At 44.1% G+C, this 26,829-nt stretch overlaps 1 protein-coding gene across 6 annotated transcripts in view; it reads right to left on the bottom strand.

The window, feature by feature from the left end:
• Positions 1-26,829, bottom strand: part of macf1a (microtubule actin crosslinking factor 1a) — a 163,196-nt gene that overhangs the window by 22,242 nt on the left and 114,125 nt on the right. For all 6 annotated transcript variants that reach the window (XM_029513794.1, XM_029513796.1, XM_029513793.1 and 3 more), the window contains 6 exons: positions 4,208-4,369; positions 3,887-4,057; positions 2,371-2,537; positions 1,453-1,612; positions 497-823; positions 110-194 (listed from right to left, as the gene is read on the bottom strand). In XM_029513794.1, the coding sequence (XP_029369654.1) occupies positions 110-194; positions 497-823; positions 1,453-1,612; positions 2,371-2,537; positions 3,887-4,057; positions 4,208-4,369 (1,072 nt within the window). The remainder of the gene's footprint in view (positions 1-109; positions 195-496; positions 824-1,452; positions 1,613-2,370; positions 2,538-3,886; positions 4,058-4,207; positions 4,370-26,829) is intronic.

A 26,829-nucleotide genomic window follows, 5' to 3' on the forward strand; every position in this document is an offset into this window, starting at 1 on the left:
TTTCACCCAGATAAAAGACGAGACAAGCTGTAAAATGAAGTATCTTTCTTGTAACCATGTCTAGCTGCTTTGATATGTTTTGATCACGTTTGATGGTGTATTTTGTTACCTGTGGTCTGTTTGAGTAAAGCTTGTCCATTCTTGATTGCCTGGTCCACAGTTTTCTTCCTGCTCAGGATCTCTTCATTTAGAGACTGAGGGAAGAAAAAGTGAATATTACACACGTTTTCTCTTGTGTAAGTAAAAACCTTGTGCAATGTTTAAATCCGTATCATTTAGAGGGAAACACTTCTCAGAATATAGCCTACTGTCACGCTGTACTGTGACTGGATTTATCTGAGCTTTGTCAAGTTTGCATATATAATAAGGTTAATGTCTATGATGAAATGTTATGAATACCACGTACTATAGCTCTTTGAAACAGATCAATAACGATATTAAGAACGAATCATGTGATCAACCTAAGTTGTCATTCATTGTGTTCTTCGAGTCGTACCAGAGTGTGTTTGTGCTGCTCGGCCAGCAGCTGAGGCTGGTAGCTCTGCACAGAGACCTGAGCCAACCTCTGAGCCACCTCTGCAAGCCAGTTCAACACCTCTACCTCCTCCTCTCCAAACAGCTGAGCGTTGGCCAGCGCCTGCTCCAACAGGCCCGCCCGCCTCAAGCACCAATCAGCAAGCTCCGAGTGCCCTGACCTCACCGTCCCCACGCGCTCACTTAACCAATCGTGGTCTGCCGCACAGCTGAGCGGGGTCAGTGATTGGCTGAGGGACTCGAGGTGGTCAACCTCAGCTTCTCTTGATGACACGTCCTCTTGGAACGCCTGGGAAGTGCATGTGTGTTTGGTTGTGCAAATGAGCGAGTGAGAGAGAGAGTGTGTGTGCGTTTGATGAGAAGGTGAAAAGAACAGAAGAACAGATGGATAAAAACTTAAAATATGAGCATGCAAATGACAAATCATAGATAAACAGGAAATCATAAACATTAATGGATAAATGAATAAAAAAAGACTAAAAGTTTAAGACTTGACACAGCTGAAATGAAAATGAGAAACCTGAAATGAATAAATAAAGATGAACTTTCAAGAGGATGTTCTGTGTTTCTTCGTCAATGTTCCTCTTCCAATGTCTAAGCTAAACTGAGATAGAGGATGGTTTATCAAAACCCCTGATTGGACACATTGGGAAAAAAAAGTATTTGCGAGTCTGCCCCGCCTGAAAATCTATTGAATAAGCAGTTCTCTTGAGTTTAGCCTTTAGTATGTCAACAATTCCTCCAACTTTAACTGACAACAACAACACGAGAAGGATGGAAAGGTAAATTTAAGGACAGGAGATTGAGACTTTTCCTTTTTAACTTTGTTATTTTCATGAAGTCATCCAAAGCAAAAACACTTGAGGAGCCGGATCAAAATGATCCCCTGTGATCTTTCCATTCGGGGACAAACAGTACCTTGTGCTTGGTGATCTGCTGGGTGATCTTGGCGGTCTGGGTTCCCATTGGCTCGGCAGAGCTCAGGCGTCTCTCGGTGGTGCTCAGCCATTCTCCCAGTGGCTCCAGGGCTTCATGGAACTGAAGAGCCAAAACCTGCAGCTCCTCCAACTGCCTCTGCCTGAGGGACAACAGTGAAAGGACGGGTTGGTAACAAAAATACCAAGAGATGACTGGGAGGAGGCAGAAACATTTTATTGCTTTCACTGGCTTCATGTTATACAACAGCATCTAAACAGCGGTATCAAGTGTTTATGAAATGTTCAATAGATATTATTAGCAAACTTGTGTATTATTTGTGTGCTTCAGACGGACAGAGATAGGAGTGAAGCATCTGGCATAGGAAGATGCAGGGATGTGAGAATGCGCTATTGTTCGTAGGAGACAGAGCAATAAATAGTGACATGACAGGAGTATCTATATATTATGGCTTCTGGTGTGTTGCCGAGCATGAACGGGCTCTAAACATTTCAACCTAAGATAAATCTTATCATGAACACACATTGTTGGCTGCAAGTGTGTTTCTGAGTTTCCTGTTCTCTGAAGAAGAGGAAGTTGTAATAAGTTACTTAGACCACAGAAACCAATGTCACTGATAACGCTCTTTAAGTAAAGTACAAAGCCACACTGTGATATAACAAGAAAACAGGAAATAACCACAGGACAACATACTGTTGAGGTACAGCACCCACTTCCAAATATGTTCTGTGATATCACCTGTGCTGCTTTTCAACGGACAGCATGGTGAGAACAGAAGTCTTTGAAATGATTGAGGGGAACTCTATGATACCTCAGTAATTATGAATACAGGGAGCTGCTTATTTTCTCACACATAGAGCTCATCCTGGAAACCCTCTGATTTGTAAAGAGAAGACTGACCTGCCGCTGGCCTTGTCCAGAAGGTCAGTCCATCTCTCAGCCAGACTCTGGAGCTGAGTCTGGATCTTTTCTCGGTCCTGAGTGTCAGCTGTGGCTGCGATCCTCTCTCCTTCAGCGCGGATCATCTCCACTGTTGGCCGGCGGTCATCTAACAATCTCTGGAGTAGCTGGAGGAAGAGAAATATTCACTTTATTTTTATAAACTGACAGTGCAACCTGCTGCCTCACAAATGGCCATTCAGTTGAATCAACTCCTCTTTAAAACATTTGGCAGGTGCACCTCATGAACTGTTCTGTTCACTGTGGCTTTATAATACAAAATTAAAATCTAATTAAGTTTGCAAACAGAAGTTGTATAAAAAATAAATCTCAAAATGTACTTATATAAAATATTGATGATGCTCCAACAAAGCAGAACTGCATCAGTTGTGTGAAGCCCCAAATAAGATATTTTTCATTTTGCTGAAAGAGAAGTTGACATATTTTGCATTGCCAGCTTTCTCTATTTTTTGCTGGAGCTCATGAAGTTAATCATTTATTATTTCGTTAAACCTTTTATCAACTTCTCATCAAAGGCTCAGGTTACCAGATATCTTTTAAAAATTCAATGTCACATATGAATTATTGAACAATTAATTCGGGTAGGTGCTACGGTTTAAATAGTGCATAAAGAACAAACTTTCACAACAATCAGGATCAAACAGCTCACATTAAAGAACAACAAACCTTTCCTAGATAAAGAGCAACCTACATTTCTCTTTTCAGTTCAGTGTGCGTTTACTCTTTTTTTTTTTAGCTGCACTGCTCTCCGTCACGGATGTAAACACGTGTGATTGATTGCAGGCCAAGACTAGAGCACTCGTTTGTGCACAAACACAGGAAGTGTATGTTAGATAAACAAGGAAAACTGTGTGTGTGTCTGAAAACAATACAAATCCACCATGCACGTGTGTGTGCGGGTCTGTTTTTATGCCAGTCTGACTGGCAGACAATCAACTGGGACTGTTCGGATGCCAGGCAGACGGATCATTGACTGTGTGTTTGCGTGTGTGCTTGCCATTCAAATATCTATTGTTGGTGGTTAAAGGACATCGAGGACATCTGAATATCAACAATATCTTAATTCATCCTGTCTGACAGATAGAAGAATGGTCTCTTATAACAATATAATAAAGTAACAATGGCATTAATCTTGAAAAATTTAAAGTTAAAACCCAAATCCACTTTAATTCATCCTGACAGGACACTTCAAAGAAAGAAGAATGCTGATGTAAGAAGCTAAGAGCTCAGAAAATTGTGTCTGATGATCACCGCTTCAAATCCCCAAAATGGAAAACCTGAGAAGACTGAAAAACACTGTTTATTAAAATGCGCCCTCAATGTTCTGAAGAAAAACATTTATGCTACTTTAACTGGTGCATGTTGCTGATCTCTTGTGATTCCTTTTCTAAAAGCACGTGCTGATTTCTCATTAGCTGTGCTATCTTATTTTACACCTTGCCATCCTTTGTGTTACCTTTTGTTCTTGGATCTGGGCCTTGACCACACGGTACTCGGCTGACGGAGGCTTCTGATTGGCCACCAGCTCCTCTGTGTCGCTCAGCCAGCTAAGAAGAGGCTCCAGAGCATCCTGAAATTTCCCACAATGCAACAGAGCCTCCTGCAACTGGGCAATCCGCTCTGCAATCTGAGAACAGGAGAGAGGGTTGTGAGTAAGGAGGCAAAAATGATGGCTATCGTTTATTTTTGTGGGACTAAAATCTAAAATCTTGAAACTCCAAGAAATCAGAATAACTTTGCTGTTTCATGTTTTATAGTGAATTTCCAGGTGCCGCACCCGCTTGTTGAGAGAGTTCCATCGGAGGTTGGTCGTCTCCAGGTCGTGCTCCAGCGCCTGGGTGTCGGTGTGCTTGGCGGCGCTCTGGATCAGACCCTGGCCCACTGCGTTGACGTGCTGAAGCTTGGGCTGAATGCTGTCCACCTGCTCTCTCTCCACAGCCTGGCAGAGCAAAACAACCAGAGAGGGGGATGTCATTAACTGATTGGCTGACTGAGTTAATGTATCATTAATTAATTAATAAAAGGCAGAAGAAGAAATATCCGTGCAGAGAAAGTGCACTCAGATACACCAGCAGTCAAAAATACACCACACATTCAATCAGTGACGACAAATGGAAGCAAACCGTAGCACATTACGTACCTACATATAGAAGTGAGAGGATATTAGGAGATGAAAGACAGAAAGAGGGATGTGCAGAGATAAGAGGTGAGTGGGAGACAGGAAGGGAGCTGGAGAAACGAGGGTGGAGTGAGGAGAAAAAAAAAAAGAGGACGGGGAGAGAGGGGATTATGGGGATTAGAGGGTTAGACGAGTAAGGGGCTGGCTGGAAAAGGCTGAGTCGACAACACACACATATTGTAGAGTACACTAACACATTGCATGGGTGCCCAAAACCCTCACTTAATCACACACAAGCAGACACACAGGCCTACACTAACACACACATTTAAACAAGTACATGCACAACTACACTTGTCTGGCCACATTACTCTCACACACACACACGTCACAGTGGAAAGCTGGAGCCATCTTGTGATGACAATAGAAGCAGCCATCCGACAGTAAATACAAGCAGACTTGACTTCCCTGGACGAAAAAGACCAGGCAGCAGCCAACATGGGTCCTCTCTCACAGTAAATCTGCTGCTACTGTATCCAAAAACACACAGCCCTGCTTCTAAAAGGTGGGGCCAGCGCCCTATTAGGGCCGCCGGGGGAATTGTGGAGGTCCAAAGCAATTACCAGCATTAAATTTACAGTTTTTTTCACTCAAAGGGTTCATTAACACACAGAAAAAAATATAATCCATTAGAATTTCACACAGTCAATAAGTCACTATATATATATATATATATAGAGAGAGAGAGAGAGAGAGAGAGGTTTGACTCCCCGTGTGATGGGCATTAAATTGAATGCTAAATGGTATTGATGGAATCCCTGACCTAAACATTTTTTTTCTTCTCTGGTTTCTTCATGCTGTTTTTCCAAAGGGGTAAACAGTCTGGTTTTCACTAGACTTGTTCTCGCTGAGAAGAAAAACAGCCCAAAACCAGCAGCCAATACATTAAATGTCACAAAGTAAAGTTATGCTTAAGTCCTATAAACTGTCCTGGTAAATCCCCCAATTCACCAAATCCACGGAACGACTTTGACAATTTCATGGTATTCAACCAATTCCCTGACCAGTGGGAACGCTGTAAACCACCGCTGATGAAATTCTTTTAATTTCGTCAAACACATCAAATGGAGCTTTCTAGCAACAATGCGGTGGGTCGCTGACATACAAAGTCTTGACATTCAGAATAGGCCCACAGAGGGAGAATTAAGGCTGGTGGTTTGAGATGCTGTGGCAGCCAAACCCCAACAGCCACACAAAGAGACACACAAAGAGACACACACAAATAACTAGACAGAACACACACATGCACGCCTGAGCTTGGTCAATCCTGACTCTTTAGGAAAATCGCTGGTGTGACATTACTGGGGGGGCAGTTAAAGTGAAGGAGAGGGAGAATGTGAAAATGGGGTTTGGGTTTCAGTGTCATACCACAACAGCCTGGCATTCGCAGAAAAGCTTCAATGGTCTTGGGTGTTCAATATTTCAATAAAAACAACCCATTGTATATTACTGTGTAGAGTCCAGCAGAAATAAAAACATCTGAAAAACAAATGTCTCTTTCCCCACAGTGTTCATCATGTGTTGCAAGAGTAAAACTATCTCCTATCAAGTCACTCCCATGAAAAAAGCAGCTCGTGGAAGCCACATGTTTCAGCAAGTTTCAGTGATTCCTGGTTCATTTTCACCACAAAAATGATACAAAACCAAAGTATTAGCAGGAACATGCACAGATGTTTGACATTATATTTATTACAGAATATGTGTGAATGAGTGCCTTCTCTCTTTCATTATTCAGAACATACTCTGTATTTACGCACTTTATAGAGATTGTGACGCTCGAGTTATTCTTGTAGATGAAGTTTCTGAGTCTTTGCACCTGGTCATAATCAAAAGGTTTACCGGTTTCTGTTCATCTGGTTTAAACATGTCAAGGATCTGTGTGTTTGTGTACGTTTGTGAGTTAAAAACCTTTACAAGTGCACAGTGTGGAAAGGTGTAAATCAATGTGTCTAATTATGTGTGTGTAAAAGATTTAGTGCTGTACAGGTACGACTCTTCAGACAAGATTAAAAATGAATGAGCAGAGTGTGTGTGTGTGTGTGTGTGTGTGTGTGTGTGTGTGTGTGTGTGTGTGTGTGTGTGTGTTCCAGTCCAGTTTGGATGCAGCTGTGTTGTGGTGATGGGCGTCATAGCTGCTTGAAACAGGAAGTCTGTCGGCTGGAGCAACAATGACTGTAGCCATGACCCACTCCACCCTGTGCTGTGTGTGTGTGTGTGTGTGTGTGTGTGTGTGTGTGTGAGATACAGAGGAACAGAAAAGGAAAAAAACAGAGAAAGTACATAAATCTATCCTCTAAACATTCACTGGTCTGTGTACAAACACGTTACAGGTCGTGTGCACTTCTCCCACCTCTCTCTCTTTATTTTTTCTCTTTCTATCTCGATTTCAGTCGCCCTCTCTGCTTCTTCTCCTTCTCGCCAACTCACGAGTGGCTGAATCCACTAAACCAGAGCTCTGGAAAATGTCCCGCATTCTCGTCATTCCTCCCTACCTCAGCCAGAACGCAGCAACACACGCACTGAGCTAACTTAACTTTCACCACCATACTTGTCATCCTTGTCCTCCTCTTGCTCCCATCATGTCATCATTCATCCTTCTACCTCTCCTCTTTTCTTTTGCCCCCCGTCCCTCCTCATCCTTCTCCATGTAGACCCCAAACTCACTTCAGCAGCAGATGAGTGTGGACAGGTGATAAAAAGACTGGGATGAAAGTAGATCTGAGTAAAGCTGAAGAGGGGAGACAGGCCCATGCTGTTTGCATTGATAAATCTGGTTTAACTGACACCAGCTTGGTAGATTATCATTTCAAGTTTGTCAGGGAAATACTGATATTTCCGGGAAGACTTTTTTTTTTTTTTTTTTTCCGCTCAGTGATTTGTGTCTAAATTAACAGATAAAAGTCAGACTGTTAAATTCTGGGAGGTTCAGTTTGAATTCATGATTCACTTACAGGAGGTGAAGCTGGTAGATGGTAGAGGTCTGTTTGAGGTGAAGATGGTAAAAAAAAAAAAAAAAAAGAAGATTAAAATTTAGTTTCATGTTGCAGTCCAACTTTAAAAGTTTGACATAAACTATCAGGACTGAACAGATTGTGATTAAAACATTACTAATAGTAAAAACACTCCCACTTTAAACCAATGCCAACATCTCTGTCACATGAGCTAATTTTGAGGGATTATTCTGACGAGAGCTACATCAGTCATGGTTTTACCGTGTGAAGACTCCAGCTCTCTGACTGGGAGCAAATCAGGCCAAATGCTTTGCATGAAAGTGAAAACACATGATTGTGATGCTTCTTCATTTAACAACATACATGGATGTTGATGTTAAGAGCAACAATCCTAAATTTAGGGGGTTACAAACACTGTATGTCAGCTGTACATAAAAACATGGGAGGATGTTCTATATTTAGCTGTCATCTGTCAAGCTAATAACGCTGAGCTGAAGAATAGCTGTGCTGATGGTGTTTGTCTGAAACATCACTCAGATAATCAGATAATCAATTCCTTGATCAGGACAGATGAGGAACACAGACCATGAACTCGGAGGTGAACTAATAAACACAGACACTGCTTCAAAAACATTTGAAAATATTTGAGGAAACAAAACATGAATTTACAATAACCAGAGATTGTCAAAGAAATGAGGCGCACATGCAGGATGATGCTCTATCGTAGCCTGCTCTGAACCACGTCCTCATCTGTTCTTCCAGTCCCTTCATAACCGATTTCCAGAACCACATGATCTGTCAGCCTTGTGAAAGATTTCATATGAAAAATATGTCGCTTGCAAAGCTACACTCCTGCCATGGTAAAAAAAAAAAAAAAAAGAAAAAACAGACTTGAGAGGAAGAAGAAACTAGCAGCAGAACAGAGATCTGAGTGGGAGTTAATGTGTGAGGGAAGAAATGAGGAGCCTGAATATTCTGTACTTTGGGAAAAGTTACACTTCACTCTGACCAACGGCCGAACCCGTTTGCTTTCCTTTCTCCCCCACATCTCCTCCCTCACCCTTCTCCCTCTTCCTGCCTCAGCCCTCGTCTCTCACTCTCTTCCTGTCTTTCAACTCTCGTCCTTCCTCAGTCCTCCTTTCTCTTTTAATGGAATGAGGAATGACTGGAGGAAGGAAATGTCAGAAATCTGTCTCCAAACTAAGTGTGCTGGTACTAAGAGAGTTTGCCAGTAAAGGCTTTGCTTTAAGCCATGAACTGACCGATCTGTGACACAGGGACAGAGGGGTTAATGGCTAAATAAATCCCATTTGCAAACAGTGTCCTCATTTGAACATCAGCATACAGACACAAATCTCATGCAAATGTGGTGTGCATTCAAAGCCTGCTGGTTTAAACCTCAAACTCATCCCTCTTCTCCTTTATCCCCCCGCCATAACGTCCGATTGGTGGGGGAGACACATTATTATTCACATACACATCATTTCCTCATTCACATGAGTACTGCTCTTCCATTATTTGTGCTGAAAATCAACTCCCTGTGAGACTGACAAAGACAGTATAATATATGATACATTTTTTTTTTGTGTAGGGGGTTCTTGAAAACATGGTCAAGCCAAACAACAAACAACAAACAACAACTACTGCGCCGCCATTTTTAGAGCTCTGTTCTTTTGCCGTTATGGCTGTGAGAGAAGGAGAGCAGTAGCTGGCAATGAAAAGGAAATATGCAAAATCATTGGGAAATACTTTAAATATTTGATCTACTTTTACATTTTAACCACAACTCCATTCAGTCCTAGTGGGAGATCAATGTCTTCCTCCCTTTGCTTTCATGCTTTTCTATGTTCCTGAACACTCCCCACTCCTTCGCGCCTCCATCTTTCACAGGTTTATCCCGGAGGCGGTTGTTCAGAACCAGAATTATCACATCAATCAAAATACAAATGTATGAGCTGCAGTCCCGAAGCCACCTGTTTGTCTCTCTCGCTCTGCTTCAACATCTGTCTTCCACAGCCGAGTCTTTTTCAGACTCATTTGTTTCCATTATTCCATCATGCAATAGAGCAAAAATGTGGTATATGCAGATTTCAAAAGCCCATAGTTATGGGAGGTATCGTTTTTACTGCATCAGAGGTGGTTTGAACTAATTAATAAAAAGGTGAGAAGTAAAACATAAGCAAAAAAAAAAAAAAAAGACTAATAAAGACTGCATATGAACCTGCTCTGTGCTTATTCATGCACACGTGTCGTAGCAACCACTTAACAAAAAACAATAACACCTCTAATGACTGCATGTGATGTGTTCATTTATGAGATTAAATGAGGAATATGTTTGGGGTAATTTCTGAGACTCTTAATCTTGTATCTGCAGGCAGCAGCTACAAGGAAAGCTGATGGGTTGTAAATGAAACATGTTCTTTTCTTTATCTGTGTATTGGTCAGTCTGTCTGTACTGTTCGTTCCCTCTCCCCACTTCATCAAACAGCATGCAAAGCTAGTCCATCTGTCTGTCTATCTGTTTGTGGGGCACACATACACACACTGTGCTTTAAAATGAGCTGCGTATTAATCCAAAGACCTTCTGCTTGTGTCTGCCTGCCAGCGCAGCTCTCTTATCGCTGTACTAAAGCCTCACGTTGCGCTAAAAGGTGCTCCCCCCATGAAAACAATAGCCTCCTCCACCCAGCCTCCCAGTCGCCTGCCACAACTCGTTTTGTGTCTGCTCCTTTGTCTTTCTAAACTCTGTCACTGTGCCTCTGTCTACCTGTCCTCCCCATGTATGTCACATTAGTCCTTCTCAATGAACTCCTATCGGCAACTTAACTTGAAAATTGCCTGGTGCTGGTTTTTATTGTTTATTTTCCTTTTGCGCTGAGGCAGAGTATTGAAGTGGGGTGTGAGATAGAAAGACAGACAAACAGAGGGTTGAGAGATGGATGTGATAAAATAATTAGTACGATAGAGGAAAATAAAGACAGCAGGGAAGACAAAAGCAAAGAAGAGACACAGACAAGTTAGGAAGGAAAGAGAAACAAAACAGGCCACGGTTTTGAGTTGGCCCTCGCACTTTCTTATCTGATATTCAAGTTTATATTCCCCACACAACTTCACACACTGTTTGTGTAGCCATGTTGGCAGAGGCAACTCCCTTCACAGAGAGCCACAGTATTTACCTCTCACCTCCTTATCACAGCAACAAAACCGTCCAAGCATGGAAGAGCAGAGAGGGAGGAGGGGGAGGAAGAGAGTGAGAGTCAGTTCAGGAGGGGGTCCATGACTGAATAAAGGGGATTTCATCATCCAACAAAAGTGCATGTGTCACCTTTCAGAAATGTGAACAAAAACCAGAGTCAAATTTCCAACTTGTCATTCATTCATCATCACAAACACACAAGAGACACAAGAGTGTGTTTCTGTGGTAGAGCAGTAATACAGATTTGCATACCAAGAGTTGATGTTTTTAAAAAATTATCTTCTTAGAGAAAGTTTGGATGATCAAATGGTTACCTTCTTTTTGTGCAATTTCTGTTCAAATGTTTGCTCATCTGTATGTCGAATGTTTGACCTGGGAAACAAGAATTTGACTGGTACAAAATCAGAGCAAACAGTGTTGCCAATGCCTGCATCATTAATTATGCAGAGGAAATTCCTCTTTCTTATATACAGCCATGAAGAGTGGGAATTCTAGCTTTTGCCACATCACTACAAAAATTTTCCTCATTTTTGATGCTGGTACAGATTATCTGCACTGCAGCTCAGCGCAGATGTAATTAGCCTCTGCTACATCTGACCCTGAGTAAACACATCTGATTATATTAAACTGAAGCCAGAGACGCTGTGACTGCACAGAGAACAAACAGATGTGAGCGGCGAGACACAAATTCAGTTAAAGACACAAACTAATACACACATAAATATGTGTTTACATAGTTAAATATACTGATAAGGCTGGATAGGGTAGGGTGAATTAGTTGTGACTTGCCAGACAACCGGAAAGAGTGACCAGGAGGAACAACAGTTCCCATCATCAGCATGGGATCAGGAGCATCAGTGTCTAATTCAAAAGATGCTTGTTCATAATATGCAAAGATGAGAATAATTAATTATGTATTATCTACCTGACACTGAAGCCTTAATGCACTGATCGACAGATTCTCATGACAAATATTTACTTTGCCTCATGCTTTTCTCACTTTGGCATTTTTCATAATGCAAAAAGAGGAAGCAAAAACTGACATAATAATGGGTAGACTGAAAAAGTTAGACAGTGGGAGGGTGTGTGCAAGACAACACAGCTCAGATCAGACAAATGTGGGCCAGACACTGAATCATAGCAGAGCTCCTAGAAAGCATGACAGGCTGTCAAACACGCTGATGGGGGAGAAGTGACAAACAGAACCAGCTGAAGACTGAATGCAGATGAATGCTGGAAGACCAGTCCGACAGTCACAGAAACAGTCCTCTGCTGTCAGTTTCACGCCGAGCAAATCTTGCAGCATTTATAGGATACCCATTTCAGATTCATGACAATGCGCAGCAGCAGCCACATGCTTTGTACTGACACACTGATTGTGTTCTCAGAAACCAAATCAACCCAAACAGTGAAAGCCAGAAACTCCAAACTTTCTCACAAATGACTTTAAAGAGGGGGGAAAATGTCCAGAACTGCTTTGGAGCCACAGGCATGCGCACACACACGGCTGGGGCTTAACCAGGACCCATGACTGTGTATGGAAACAGCATTCTGGACACTATATACAGAGCCCGTAAACACAACAACACCATGCCCTTGAGATAAATCTTCTAAACTCTGCACTTGAGATCAACATTATAAGTAGGCCGCAGGCGCACACTGCTCTTTTAGCCTCACACCAAACATGTGATCAATCTTAAATATGTGCATGCAGTGTCGATCAGCACTGACCCCCATCCAAACACACACGCACACTGAGGGTAGTTTCCCATAAGTAGCAAACCCCCCTCTGAGCATCATATTGCAATCATTTAAAGCCTTACTACTGAAACACAACTAGCTAATTATGTCTACATACCTTCACCCCCCACATACATTTTCCATGCTACAGTATGTCTACATCAGTTGTACTCAACGCTCAGCTACCTGACCCAGTTCCTTTTTCCATGTTATGTCTTGGCTTGTTCTCTAATTCTTTTATGGATAAATACTGATATTTGTTCAGTGTTTACTTCCCACAGTCTTGTCTTGTTGGTCTAAACAGATCAAACTAGATTTTCAGTGATTCAATTTACCTGAACTGTATTTAGGGACACTGAAATCACTCTGGGTTAGTGCATCATCTAAACAATGGATCTACATACACAAACATATAAAATCACTGAATAAATCATGTGACATTATGCCTGCATGACTCACTTAATCATTTTCATCATGAAAAAAAAAAAAAAAAAAAAAAAAAAAACCAAAACACCCTGCTCAGTGGAAATAATTATATTAGCCATCAAAAACTTGAAATGAGTGCATACCTCTGCTTGTGTGTCGGTGTCACATGATAAAGTGACTGTTGATTCACTTTCAGAGATTTGTCCTGATTCTGTGTGACCAGTTGTGGCCCCTGTCTGGGCCCCATTCTCCTGGGGCCTACAGGCCTGCACCTGGCTTGTCTCTGTCTGTGTGAAAAGGCTCTGGAGCAGGCCTGGCTCAAGTTGGTCCCAGGCTTGATCTCTGGACATCAGCGGAGGGAAATCCAGAGCTGAGCTATCTGACTCCCAGTCACTGTCCCCCGTCATAGAACCAAGGAAAAACTCTACTCCTTCCATCCCAGACTGGGTCCCTTCAGAGTACGAGTCTAAGTCCAACTCCTGAGTATCCTCACAGGCTGAGCCAAAATCTGAGGGGCCAGGTTGGGGCCGTTCAGGTGCTGCCATGTAAACAAAGCTGTCAGAGGAGAGGAAGGCTCTCTCCTCCTCCTCAGGATTTGGGCAGCATTGGGGTTTGGGGACAGGACTTGGGGGGATGGAGTCCTGAAGGGGAGAAGGTGGACAGTCACTGGGGTCCTGAGGAGGTGCCGACACAGCCAGGTAAACAAAACTATCTGATATCACAAAGGCTCCTGAGTCTTTACTATCCAAACCAGCACCACAGCAGTCCGATTTCGAGGGTGGCTGATGGAAAGAAGAAGGAGGTGGGGAGTCTCCATGTTGAGGGTCTGGAGGAGTAACACAGTCTGATTTTGGGGTGCTAGTTGTCACTTCTATTGTAGAGCCCAGATCTGGGTCTTGTCCAGGTCTCAGGTCGAGTCCTGAGACTACATCTGTGGGGATAACTAAGTTCTGAGTCTCTGATGAGAAGGATGTCCCTTCAGTGTCACAAGTTACTGCTGTGGCAGTCTCACTAATCTCTGTGGGGACTTGTTCTTGAAAGGAAATTTGATCATCAACATCCTGTGTACATTCATTGTCGATTTCTTGTCCAACTGAGTGCAGAGGCTCGAGGGAATGATCCATGAGAACTCCCTCGCTGCTGTCCAAACTTGGCTCCGACTGGTCACACACATCCCACTCTGTTCCTAACTCCTCTTCCTCTCTCAACCCTCCTTCATCCTGCTCCATCTCCTCCTCCACTCGCTCCTCTTCCTCAGCATATGGGTTGAGAGGGCTGCGACACAGAGACGAGTCTCTCTCTTCACAATCCTCTACTTCGCGGTCCGATGGCGCCCCACTGTCAGGGTCTGTTTCAGTCTGTGCTGGTCTCTCGTGTTCACAGTCTATCTGGGTGATGTCACCGATGCCGGTTCTGTCCGGTTGGGAGATGTGGACTCCGCTGGAGTCTGACTCCACTTGTTGACCGAGAGCAGAGTCTGTTGGATAACTTGTCTCTTCCTCCTCTCCCTCTGCCTTTTCCTCTTGATAGTCAACATCAGACTCCTCATCAAGGACACCATGTTCCTTTTCACAGTCTTGTGCTCGCATCAAGTCAAAGTTTGTAACGTCTTCTACGTGCTCACATTGAATTAAGTTAGAGTCTATTGTGATGCTTTCAAAGCTCAGTTCCACAGAGTTAACTGCATGTAGAGGAAGAGTTCCTTCAACATCTGTCCAGGCAGTCTCTGCTTCCTCTCTCTCCTCCTCCTCTTCCTCTAAACAAGGAAGTGCATAGGGATCAAGGGGCTCAGGATCTACGCTCATTTCCACTCCCTCCTCTCCTTCATCCTCCTGACACTGTCGCTCCAACTCTAGGAAGAGATCATCTGACTCTGCCGCTGAGCTGGGGCAAGGTGAGGCAGTGGGGACTCCGGGGCCACCAAATCCCGTAGGTGGCGTCAGCACAGGCCAATGTCCAGAAGAGCCCGATAAATCCCATCCCTCTGATTCCAGTGTTTCCCGATCCCAAGGCTGGTCAATAATCTCCCTATTCTCTAATTTAAGAACTGCCTCCCACTCCCTTTCCTCCCTCTGAGCTCTCTCCTCTTCTGCTTTATCCCTTTCAGTTTTCCACGCCTCCTCCCTCTCAATTATATTCCTACACTCTTGCTGTTCTTCTTCCTCGAGCTCCTCCAGTATCCTACGCTCGTCCTCCTCAAATTTGAGCTCGGACGCTGTGCGTTCTCTGAGCTCTCTGCTCACACCACACCAGCCGAGCAGCCCCTCTTCTCCCCCCTCCTGACTAATACACGGTGAGAGAGGCAGGCCTCCATAGACGAGCCCCTCTTCCTCCTTCAGGAATGGAGATGGGGGATCTAAGAGGAAAAGTGATTCTTCGTCTGTGTTGCTATCCTCACCCATTAGAGGAGGTAAAGGGGGTAACATGGGGAAGTTGTGTCTCAGCCCCGCCTGGGTTCTCTTCCCTGTTGTTATACTGCGGGGCCAGGTGCGGGCCTTGGTAGGTGGGCAGAAGACAGGCTTTGGTGGGATGAGAGGAGCATTGTCTCTTTGGTCCTGGTCCAAAGGAGGAGAATCCCTCTCTGAGTCTGAGGTCTTAACTGACTCAACAGGCTCCTCTGGGATTTGCCTGATTCCAGCTTTAGAAGAGCTGGTAGTCCGTCTGTGCTCCAGTCCCTTTCTCTCTACCTGTCTGGATGCACTGGGGCTCTGCTCTGGTGTGCTTCCAGAAGCCTGGCTGCCCTGAGTCTGGCTCAAGGCAGGTGACTGTTCTTTGGAAGGAGACGGCACCATGTGAGTCTGTTTGTGCTGCTTCTGCAGCGCAGGATGAGCCTGTTTCTGCCTGCTGAGAGGATGCATTTGGAGGGGAGGTATGGGGCTGACTGTGGGTGTCAATGAAGGAGAGGAGGAGACGGGAGGAGTGTGGGGCGCAGATGACAGAGGTGAGGGCGTGTAAGGAGGGAAGGAGGGAGTGGATGATGTCGGGGTGCAGGGTGGTAGGTGAGAGGGAATGGGCTGTAGGGGAGAGAGAGGAATCCCTGCCCCCGACAAACGCTTCTCTGCTCCTTCACCTGCTGAGAACTCAAGTCTCTCTGCGAACTCCGGATAAGTTGGGGGCATAAAGGCTTTCCAGGACCGCCGGTTTGGATTGTCCTTCTTGTCACCCCCTTGATGCCGCCTCTTGGCCACTGCTGCCACCACACTGGAGCCACATGAGGACGGAGCGATAGGCAAACCGGAACCTACTATGCCAACTGGTGGTGACATAATCTGCGGATCACTAGTTAGTTTTAAGGCATCGAAGATCACTCTCTCGTCTAGTTTTCTCAATCCACCAACATTATCTGTATTCCTGGAGACAAAAACACCACCTATATCAGCTCCAATGGTGCCATTGCTGGATAGTGTACTTCCTTCTCCTCTCACCTCCCCACCAGAACCTAGAGTGCTCCTGGAGGGCTGGCACAGTTTGGTCCCTTGGTCAATTTGTTCATTAATACGCATGGTATCATATATTGATCGCTGGGGGACGTAGCAATCCTCTATATATGCTTCATCCTCATCACCTTTTCCAAGGCAGCGAGGGTTCTGCCTCAGGCAGTCCGGGCGGCTCAGGGGTTTCCCCATTCTTCCAGGCTGCCACAGAAACCCTGTTAGGGTTGTGATTTAAGGTGCAGATGTTGCAGGGCACTTAGAATAATTAAAACAAAAAAGGGGGTCTTTGTGGAAAATTAATTCCTTTACCTTCAGTTGTCCCCAGACCAGTAATCCACAAAATCACAGAGTCCATTTGGTTGCATGTCAGAAACAAAAGTTGCTATCCACATTCTAGTGGGTTATTTTCATGTTCTTGCCTATGTCACCTCAACACTTGTGCATTTCCGCGGCCTTTCTGAGATGCTTTGTGGCATCAGCGAAGGAGTGAAAGAGACAGCCCTCCTCCTCGGCACCATATTAATCAGCAGCTCTGTTTACTTGAAAGGTTATTTAGGAATGAGGGAGAGGTGGAGGGATGAGCAGAGTGAGTAAGGGAAAGAAACAGTCATCATCTCCCTGTGTAAGAGGTACAAAGTCTAAGGTGAGTGCCATGCTGATAACATCCCTTTGTTTTGCTGTCAGGAACACAGAGCGATGACGTCTCCTCCATATTCAAGTAAAGCAACTCATTCCTTGACCCCCTTTTATTCTTCCTATGCTCCTTCCTCTCCAGTCTCCTCTCTAATCTGTGGCACAACAGGAAAAGGGAAAGGGGGCTTGGACAACTGCAACAGTGTCAGTGAGAGGCAGGCAGGGAATTGTAAAAGTCTCCTTTTAAGGTGAGAAAACCCACTCCGTGTTATATAAAAGAAAGGCTGCGTGGGGTGCAATGAATAGGAAAGCACAATACTCCATGGATTTGTTTGACTTTTATCCTCCTTTGTTCCAAAAAGGTTTCTTGCAGGAAAATGAATGAAATCCAGTAACAAAAAATACAGAAACTGTCTTTCCTTCAGAGATAATTGAGGCAAGGAAAACAACTTGAAAAAAATAGATATATATGAAAATAGAAATCCCTTTACCAAGTCACTGCCACTTTGTGGTCCGGTGAGTGTTCAAGCAGTTCATAGCTTTCTTTTTCTTTTTCTGTCCTCTGATTCCATCACAAAGAGTCAGAGCTTTGTGCCTGCAGGACGAACCCTAATTTTATCCAAGACATATTATCCCCATCACAACAGTCATCATTAGTGAGCGGAAATCAACTCTATCATCCATACAACAGTGTCCTTTCTCTTATTTTTTGAAGAAAAAGCTAAATCCAGAACAAAGGGAAAAGCCGTCCGCTTTAGCGTAAAGAAATTCCTGTCAATGTTTCATTTCTTTTCTTTCATCTTGCTCTGCTTTCTCTCTCATCCTCAGCTCACCCACAGCTCCAGGGGAGAGGTGGTACAGTAGATTGAAAGCAGGCAGGATCCTGAAGGGGGTGAGGCAGGAGTGAAAGAGGGCATCTGGGGGTAGATAGAAAAGGGGGGCGGGGGGCTGGATCCTGGACCAGCCAGGCAAGCAGGCAGGCGTGCAGGGCAGAGCAGCGAGTCGTGGGACTGTATCCAGAGGGCAAAGACCCAGACAGCCCTCCCAGCTCCAGTCCAAGCTTTGCTTTGCAGGCAGCGTCTTCCTCCTCTTTACCAGCAGACAATCCCAGGACACACTCCCTTCCCATTCGATCGTTCTTTTGCCTTATTCTCTCTCCCTCGCCTGATGACTCCGTACGGAGAATAAAGCAGATTGCCACGCAATCCCAGTTTCCTCTCTTCTCTTTTTCTTTTTCTCTTTGTGTCGTGTGGTGCTCCCAAGCTTTGCTTTCCTCTTTCTTTCACTCCCAGTCTCTCTTCTCAGGCCACTACACAGCTGAAATGGTTTGCAGCTGCTAAAAAAAATCTCCCTCTTTTCCTCTCACTCTCGCTCTCTTACTGCTCCCCCCTCGTCTCCTCTCTCTCTCTCTCTCTCTCTCTCTCTCTTTGCTTGCTCGCTCACTACCTCCCTCCCCTGCTCTCTTGCTGTTTGTGTTTGAATTCAGCTCCGTTTGTTCTGTTTCCTGCAATGGTATTAAAACACAGGAAGTGGTCCAATCTTGCTGGTTTCCTTTCTCCCAAAGAAAAAAAAAAAAAAAAAAAAAAAAGAGAGAGAGAGAGAGCAAGGGACAGAGGTGTGGGGGAGTTAGGTAGCGATAAAGAAGGAGGCAGGGTGCTAAGAGGAGGCGTGAAGCCAGAGAGAAAGAGTTGTGCAGAGGAGGATTTGTTCATTACGGAAAAATATCAGCTGAATAAGGGGATGCAGCTGATTATCCCACGCTGAGCAGCAAGCACCATTCTGCTACTGAAACTGTTCCCAAATTTAAAAAAGAGAGGAAAAATACAAAGAGAAAGGAATTAAAAAGCTTTGATATACTATAATGGAGTCCAGATGAGAGTTTCCTCCAGGCAAACAGGCTGAATATTAGACTGTATCTCACTTACTCTCCCTGCCTCTGTTGCCAGATTTGGTGTGTTGAGAGGTGGAGAGAAGGGGGATTGAGATGTGAGATGGAGACATTCATAGCTACATTCATCACAGCTTTGTAATCCACTCTTAATTCTCTAGAGGCAATCTGCCCCCCCTGTTGTGGAGCACAAAAACACTGTCCTCTGAGAGTGAAATTATACAGAGTCAAAGAAGAAGAAAGAATAGAGAACGGAGGGAGGAATGGAGGTAGGGAGAGAGGGGGTGGGACTGTTAGCCAACAGGAGAGAAAGAGGCTTATCAGTAATAAGCTGTCTCCCCCCTAAAAAAAACAATAGTCCAGGCTGTTGGCAGACAGGGAAGTGAGTTCAGCCTGCTTTTATCCACTCTGTTGCTTCCTCCTTTGTCAGAGTTTTCCCAGGTTTCCAGTTGGGGCACAATTCCTCAGTCCAACAGAAGTCAAGTTGATTGAAGCAAAAGAGTTGCTGGTGTAAAAAATAAACATGGAAAAGATGTAGACGCACACTAAAGTCAGTGATATTCACAGACTCCACTTGTGCATTCCCGTCTGCGCCTTCACTGAAACCCAATCCGGCTGGGGAGTGTGTGTGAGTGTGTCAGAGGGAGAGGGGCCATGAGGAAAAGGGGCTGTGCACAAAAAACAGCAGAGGAGGGGGGTGCTGTCTGTTTCTTTAAGATGCCACACATATCCTCCAAACAGCCACCCAGTCAGTCTGAAGGGGGATACCAGCAAACATGGCAACATGCAGCCCTGGATCAGAAGCAGGGAACTCTAAGCTGCGGTGTTTTCCTTTTGTTATCCAAACTTATAGACCGCTCGCAGTCAGTTCTGGTGTTCCACCTCCACCCTGTACTTGTCCTCTTCTCCCTCCTGCCCTCTTTTTCAGTCCGGCTGTTTGTTTAAAGCAGTCTGACAGACACAGCTGATCTGGACCAAAGCATGCCTGCTTTCTGTTTTTTTCTTGCCTCTTTGCCTCATAACAAATTTCTTACACTCACAAGAGGAGCCCTCTCTTTCTCAACTGTTGCACAGAGCAGCCCGTGGCCTGCATGTCAAATATGCTAAATACTCCACTCTTTCTTTTTAACTGCCCCCCTCCGCTCCTCTCCCTCCAAATCACCCACCCCCTCTCTGTCAGTTGCACTGCAGCTGTCATTGCTGCGTCCAAGGCAAACGTCTTTATAGAAACAAAAGGGGTTTGTCACCAGTTTGCTACACACACCCACATACACATCCAGAGATTGCAAAATCTCACGTGACCCACGGCCAACCGACAATCCCCTCTGCACAGACCACAACAACATTCAAATCAAGGTATTTACAGATGTGGGCCAGCTACCCGGAGAGATGGAGGGAGAATAAAAACACATTAAAGGGTGAAGGAGACGCAAAGGAAGGCGAGGGACTGACAAACAGATTAAGCTTGGCAAATTTGCCCATTCAGACGACCCTGCCCCCTTCTTCCTCTGCCCCATCACTGTTGACAGGGGGCAGTCTGTGCCTCCACCCATGACCCCAACCATGATCTATTTAAAATTAAATTGATTAGTCAATTCCTCGGTCGACCTGCCTGTGTTCTCCTCCCGTCTTCTGATTTTCATTCATTCCTCAGTCGTCACGGCTGGTTTAAGAGCCACAGAGCTGGAAAGAAGAGCAGGAGTGAGGGGACGAGAGGATTAGGACTTTAATTTTCCCAGGGGGTCATCCTGTGGTGCAAAACTTTCCTGCCACGCTGCCGTGCAGCACTGGGGATCACGGAACTGACTCAATGGCCTGTTGTGGTTTCACCAAAGTTAAAGGCTCAGGCTGCCATTGTCTGCGTCTGGAGGCTTGAAGCCACTTAGCGCTGCTAAGTGACATAAACACAAACACAGGTGGAGGGCATAAAGTATGTGTTATTGACTTTTCTGGGTCATTTATTTGCTCAGGGGGGAACACCTGTCAACAGGAAAATAAACTTTTCTCCAATCCCCGCCTATCATCTCTCCTTCCTGCTGAAGCCAGAGTAAATCTATAATCCAACTCTTCAACAGACTGTCATTTAATGTCATTTTTTTTCCAGTCTCCTTCCACCTCTGTGGCAATCCGGCAGAAGGACGAAAGGAGCTGCCATCTCTCCTAACCCACCCTCAGTCAGGGGTAGTTTTATATTAACCAGCAGACATTTAACCTGTCTGAGTGAGTGTGTGAAAGCTTCTATTGTTCTCAGCCTTCCTCAGGCAGAGAGACAGACACACACACAAGTCCAGTGTCATACAAAGTCCTGCACACACCTTCACCATCATGGCTAATAACTCCAGCAGACACACCTTTCAGCCATCTGCTCACACCACTGCCAATCATAATGGCACCTTCACACTTTGCAAATTTTGTGGCTGATTGGTTTGTGTGTCTGCAGGAGTGTGCAGGTGGGCAGCTTCTTGTGTGCTTTTCAATTTAATGGTACGTTACTCAGTACACACACACACACACACACACCCGCAGACAGACACACACATTCTTTTAGGCAAATAAAAACTTCACACTTTCTTCAGTCTGGCTTTCAGTGTGTGTGTTTTCATTCAGCTGGCAGCCAGCAGTCTATGTTACCAGGAGATTTTAATGTCTGTGAGCGATTAATGCAGGAAAGACTTCCCACATTATAAACACTTTAGAGGTCAATTCTTTGCCGTGGTTTACACCATTTGGGGAGTTTCAGTGTGGTAAAAATAGGTTTATCCTCTTCAATGACCTGCTCTTTCTCTTTCTCCCCCACACACAACAACACCTGTGAGGCTGCCTACTGAGGCTCCTGCCGGAGGTCACACACCCCACCTCCTCCCTCTCACTCACACACACACCTCTTCTGTTTTTCTTCGAGCCTCCTCCACCTCCCACACACACACACCTGACTCTCCCTCTCCTCAGGGATCTTTCTTACAGCAGCTCCAGAATGCTCAGAAGCTTCTAACTCTGTTTCTGTCCTCACACCAACTGCGCTTGATCATCTTAAATGTTGCTGTGCATCGCCAGGTAGATAAACCGTGGCATGTGTAACAAACTCAGACAACCCCCACTATAAACCATATGGTCAACTACACCGTATCTTAACATAAAAACATCAGTACATGTGTAAATGTGATTTGTCCAAAATAGATATGACTTTTATCCAAACTGTTACAGTGCATACATTAGCTTGTCTTGGTAATTCTGTTCTCAGTAACGGCTGTAATTTGATATAAATTTTATATGTAGCTGAACAAGTATTTTTTTTTTTAAACAGTTTAATATTGATAATGTTGAGAAGGCAGTTCATCCCATCTCCCACAGAACTCCTCTCTCTTTAGTATGACCACATTTTGTTTTAAGTAAATGATGCCAGAGAAGTACTTTGGATTCCACTGAACTGAGAGAAAGTAAGGGAAGAAAGACAGAGTGAAAAAGCCCGGCAGAGTCACAGCATGCCTTTCTAATTCACAACAGCTGAAACAATACAAACCTGAGAGTGGAAAGGCTAAGACGTTACACACAAACACACACTATCCCAGACATATTTAGATCATGCGAGCCCAAGACATAACAGTCGCTCACTTTCTCGATCAGTCACAGATGTTTACAGGGTTCACATGAATATAGGTAATTGTGTGTGCTTGTACCAGCAGGTTACAGGAAAATCTGGATCCCGATGAATCAGGTTATATGATTAGAGAAATTATGTTAGCAAAAGGCAATCAGCCCCTGAGGGAGACACAGACAGAAATAAGAGTCCTGTGCTCACACACACACACACAAACTAATGGTGGTCCAGGAAAATCTAGAGAGCCTGTAAACAGCGGTGCTGTCCAGATGACGTATAACTTGGATTAGCTGGGGAGTCATGGGAGGGTTAGTGGGTTCTGACACACTGAACTCTCCTGACTGCACTGCATCCTCAAGTTTGAATTAGACTTAAGCTGAAACTCATTAGAAACAGTCAGATGATAAAGGGACACAAACTTAGACTTAACCTACTCAAACAGTGTTTATTCTTTCTCAGCTTTCTTTCCGTTTCATACACTTTCTGTGGTTTTGATTATTTATGCAGCCTGCGGCAGAGGTCATCAAGTAGGTTTCACTGTGGGCCAGTTGTTTTCAGTTTTGTTCAGCACAGAGGATACGGAGTGTTTTATTTGTTCATAATGTTTGCGGGTGTTTTGTGTAATATTGCACTCTTTAAAATGTCTCTGAAGGCTTATATAAAATCAATACACAGTGACCTGTTTCATTCAGGGTTAAACTAAAATCCTGTTGTAACTCTACCTTTTTAATCAGCCCAATGTCTGTTGAGACTGCTGCCAGCTTATGTTCAAAGCACTAAACATTGATCATATTTGTTGATCCAAGGTCATTTTGTATATTGTATTGGATTTGGCCATCAGGCTGCTCTTTGTCCACCACGGGTCTATAGTAAATGTTGCAATAAATGGAGCTCATGAGCAGAAGACTGTTAAAACACTGATAATGGGTTTTCCACAACATAAAATGTGTAAAAGCATTCAAACAGCATTTTCATTTAGTCTTTTTCAATGTAACATTTTAAAAGCTGGACTTTCGGGATCAGCAGGACATTTTAGATTGCAATGGTGATTTAAAATTTCCAGACCCAGACAGAAAAATCACTGTCGACCTCTCTGACTCATCTATGTTAAATATGGACTCTCCAAAATGCATGACGTGATATATTGCATGGCTTGTTTTATCACATGGGGGAAAAATAAAAATTTTACAAGCGCTATTTTTTGGAGAAGCTACAAGGTCAAAAATATCTACGTCTGACTAACTGCTAATTGCTAAATTCTACAAGTTAAATGTCAGAGCAGCTTCATAGGTGAGGATTAGGACACATTCCATCTTCACAGCATGAGCCATGAGACAACCAGGGAGCTGCTGGCCCAGCTTGGCTCAGCTTCTACACCCATCATTAAATAGTTGCTGACACAGTCGGTGTGGAGAAGGACAGTGAGTCACAGACTTGCAGATACTCTCTGGAGAAAGGCCTGCTGGATGATAAGGTGGACGAAGAGGAACTACAGGAGGAAGACGGAATGACAGAAGGGGAGGTGAAAGGTGTGATGGAGATGGAAATAGAGGGAGCGAAGACAGAGGAAGGCGTGCAGTCATGATTGAGGACAGGGATTTTCACAAACATGTACACAAAGACATATACATGCCTCCCTCTGCTGTCACCCAGACTAACCAGCCCTTCCCAGGAATGTCCATCTGCAGCTATGGGTTTAGAGCCTCGTAATGCCTCTCTGCTAGAACACCAGTGAGTGTGTGTACGTGTTTTCTCATCCCACCCAGAGACTGCGTCAGCTGCTTGGGGACGAAGGGAGTCAGGGGCATGCAGAGGGATGTTGATGCCACACCCTAATATGTGTGTGTGTATTTGTGTGTGAGGGTGGGGTGAGGAGACAGCTGAGATTCCGGTTACACCCCGAAAAAGATAGGAATTAGAGGCATCCTCTGATGCACAGTGCACGCACACGCACACACACCTCTCATCAGCCCTCAGAGTCCCCCTAAATACAAACACAGATTCCACAGTAGCACATATGTGCAGACATGTAAAAACACAACCGTGATAAACAGCAACTCTGAGAAACAGAGACAGACCAGCCACAACTTTTCTAATCTTGTTTTTCATGAAAAACTCCTTCACCCTAACACTAAAATAGTTTTTCTGTCATCACTAACAGATTTCTGAGATCCGTTAATGATCATTTCAAAAAAGCCCTAGACATTTCAAATGGTGGGAATATTTCCATGTCACCACAAATTCCAAATCAGATTGAAGACAGCAAACAGGAAACCACTTTTGTGTCATTTCTCTGGATGTATGTGTGTCGATCATTGGTTTTTGTATTCACCAGGGCTGTTAAACTCTATTGAGAGTACAGTCTGTGTCTGCTTGTAGAATATAATGAGACAGAACATTCACATAAGATGAGTATGGAAGAAAGAGATTTGTTTGTCCTATTTTATCTTTGTAGTTGACTGCATGATGAACCTTATGAAGGTCACAAAACAATCGAGTTTTTGTTGACATTTCATTTACATGAGAAACTGATGAGAGAAAAAGTGATCAAATGAACAAACTGATCAGTCACTTGGTGTGGTAGTCACGTATTTATCACAGTGGGAATGTCAAATTTTATACATTTATGTGTGAGTTTTTATGAGCTCAGAGTTGGTGCTAGTTTTAGACAGAAGAAAACTGTTCTGACCCAGCAAATCTAAGTGAGATCACTGTGGGGAAGCTTAAACAATAATCTGACAACATCACCTCCCTCTCCCATGACCCCTCCACCCATACAAACACACACACCCCTTGTCCTGAGCCCCATCGTCTTTCTAAGCATCGGCATGACATCATCCCTGTGGATTGGAAATGGGGTCTGATGGGAGAGGGGGGGTTGGGTCTGTTTCGGAGCCAGACAGACATGTTTAGGTTTGAAATGAGCCCAGTTGGATCGGTTACAGAGGAAAGGGAGAGAGAGAGAGAAGGTAGACCGAGGCAGAGACAAAGCCAGGGAGGAGAGCAAGGATAGGCTTCAAAGTGTGAACGAAAGATTTGCACATCTTTTTTCCGTCTCTCCCTCGTTTGACTATTAGAGCAGGATGTAGGTAATATATATCACGGTGTGATAAAAATGAAAGAGTCAAAAAGGGTCAGTTAGAGGGCAGATGTATGAAAAAGCTCACTGTATCCCCTCTATCCTATTATTTCCTTATCTGTCTCCCTGCATCTGTGAATCCTGCTCATGATCCTGCTCTCTATTACGATTTGCCACCTTCCTCTTGACTGACTCTTATCTTCTGCTCTTTTCAATACTCTCAACAATATCCCCCCTGCTAGCCTCCCTTCGTTACCCTCCTATAAATACCCCTCTGCCCCCAAATAGAGTGACAGACCATTTCTCCATGCTCTACATACCCCGCAGACAGTAGCTATTATACATTCTCTGCTATAGCCCTGCTATTACTTTTGCACCCAGTCTGCCATCAGTCTGTCTGCACCTCAGCTCATAGTTCACAGCGTTAATGGAGGAAAATCTTTTTCTTATCGATTCCTTTTCTTCTTATCGTATTGATTTCTAAAGAGAGCTTGGCCCGAGAGAGGAAAGGCACAAAGTGGAGCAAAAACAAGACGTCTTTTTCCGTTAGGAAAAATTATCACAGCGCATAAAATTAATTAACGTATCTACATAAAGGGAGGCTGCGTCACGTGTCCTCGTGTTGTTTTTGTTTTATAACTCGTGTCACTCCAGCTGCAGTTTTCTGGTAGACAAACAGTTTCCATCTTCTCTCGACCATGAATGTCTGAATGTCTGAGATATTTTGGTGTGATACAGCCCCTCAGAGAGGCGCCCTGCAAGCATGGCTGAAATTACCCTGACAATCTAAATAAAATCTGGTTCTCTCCGTTACAGAAATATTGTACTCCAGTGACATCTCTGTATCAATGCTAGTCTTCCTATATTTGCCAGTTAATTGTTTGTTAAAGCTGTACTGAGAGCAGTATTTATCCTTTTACCCATTCGAGTTTCTTTCCTTCACTTCATTTGAAACTGAAATTGCTGCTCAAAAAATGGTTTCCAAGATGCTATGGATTTTTGGCCAAAAAAAAAAAAAAAAAACGATACCAGGATCAAAAGGAAACCTGCTGGTGAAGCTGCTTTTAATGGAGTCTTCTGGTTTGATGTGAAAATCTTTTCATATGTAGTGAGCTATTAAATAAACATATCTTTGGCTCTTTGACTCACATAAAAGTCGGGACCAGAGTATTTCTTTAACCTGTAAATGTGATCACTGACATGATTCATGTAGCTGCACAGCAGACAAACACATGTAACAGCTTCACACTCTTTGTCTGATCTGGGTTTCTGTTT

Source organism: Echeneis naucrates, chromosome 11, assembly GCF_900963305.1.
Source record: "Echeneis naucrates chromosome 11, fEcheNa1.1, whole genome shotgun sequence".
Taxonomy (NCBI): domain Eukaryota; kingdom Metazoa; phylum Chordata; class Actinopteri; order Carangiformes; family Echeneidae; genus Echeneis; species Echeneis naucrates.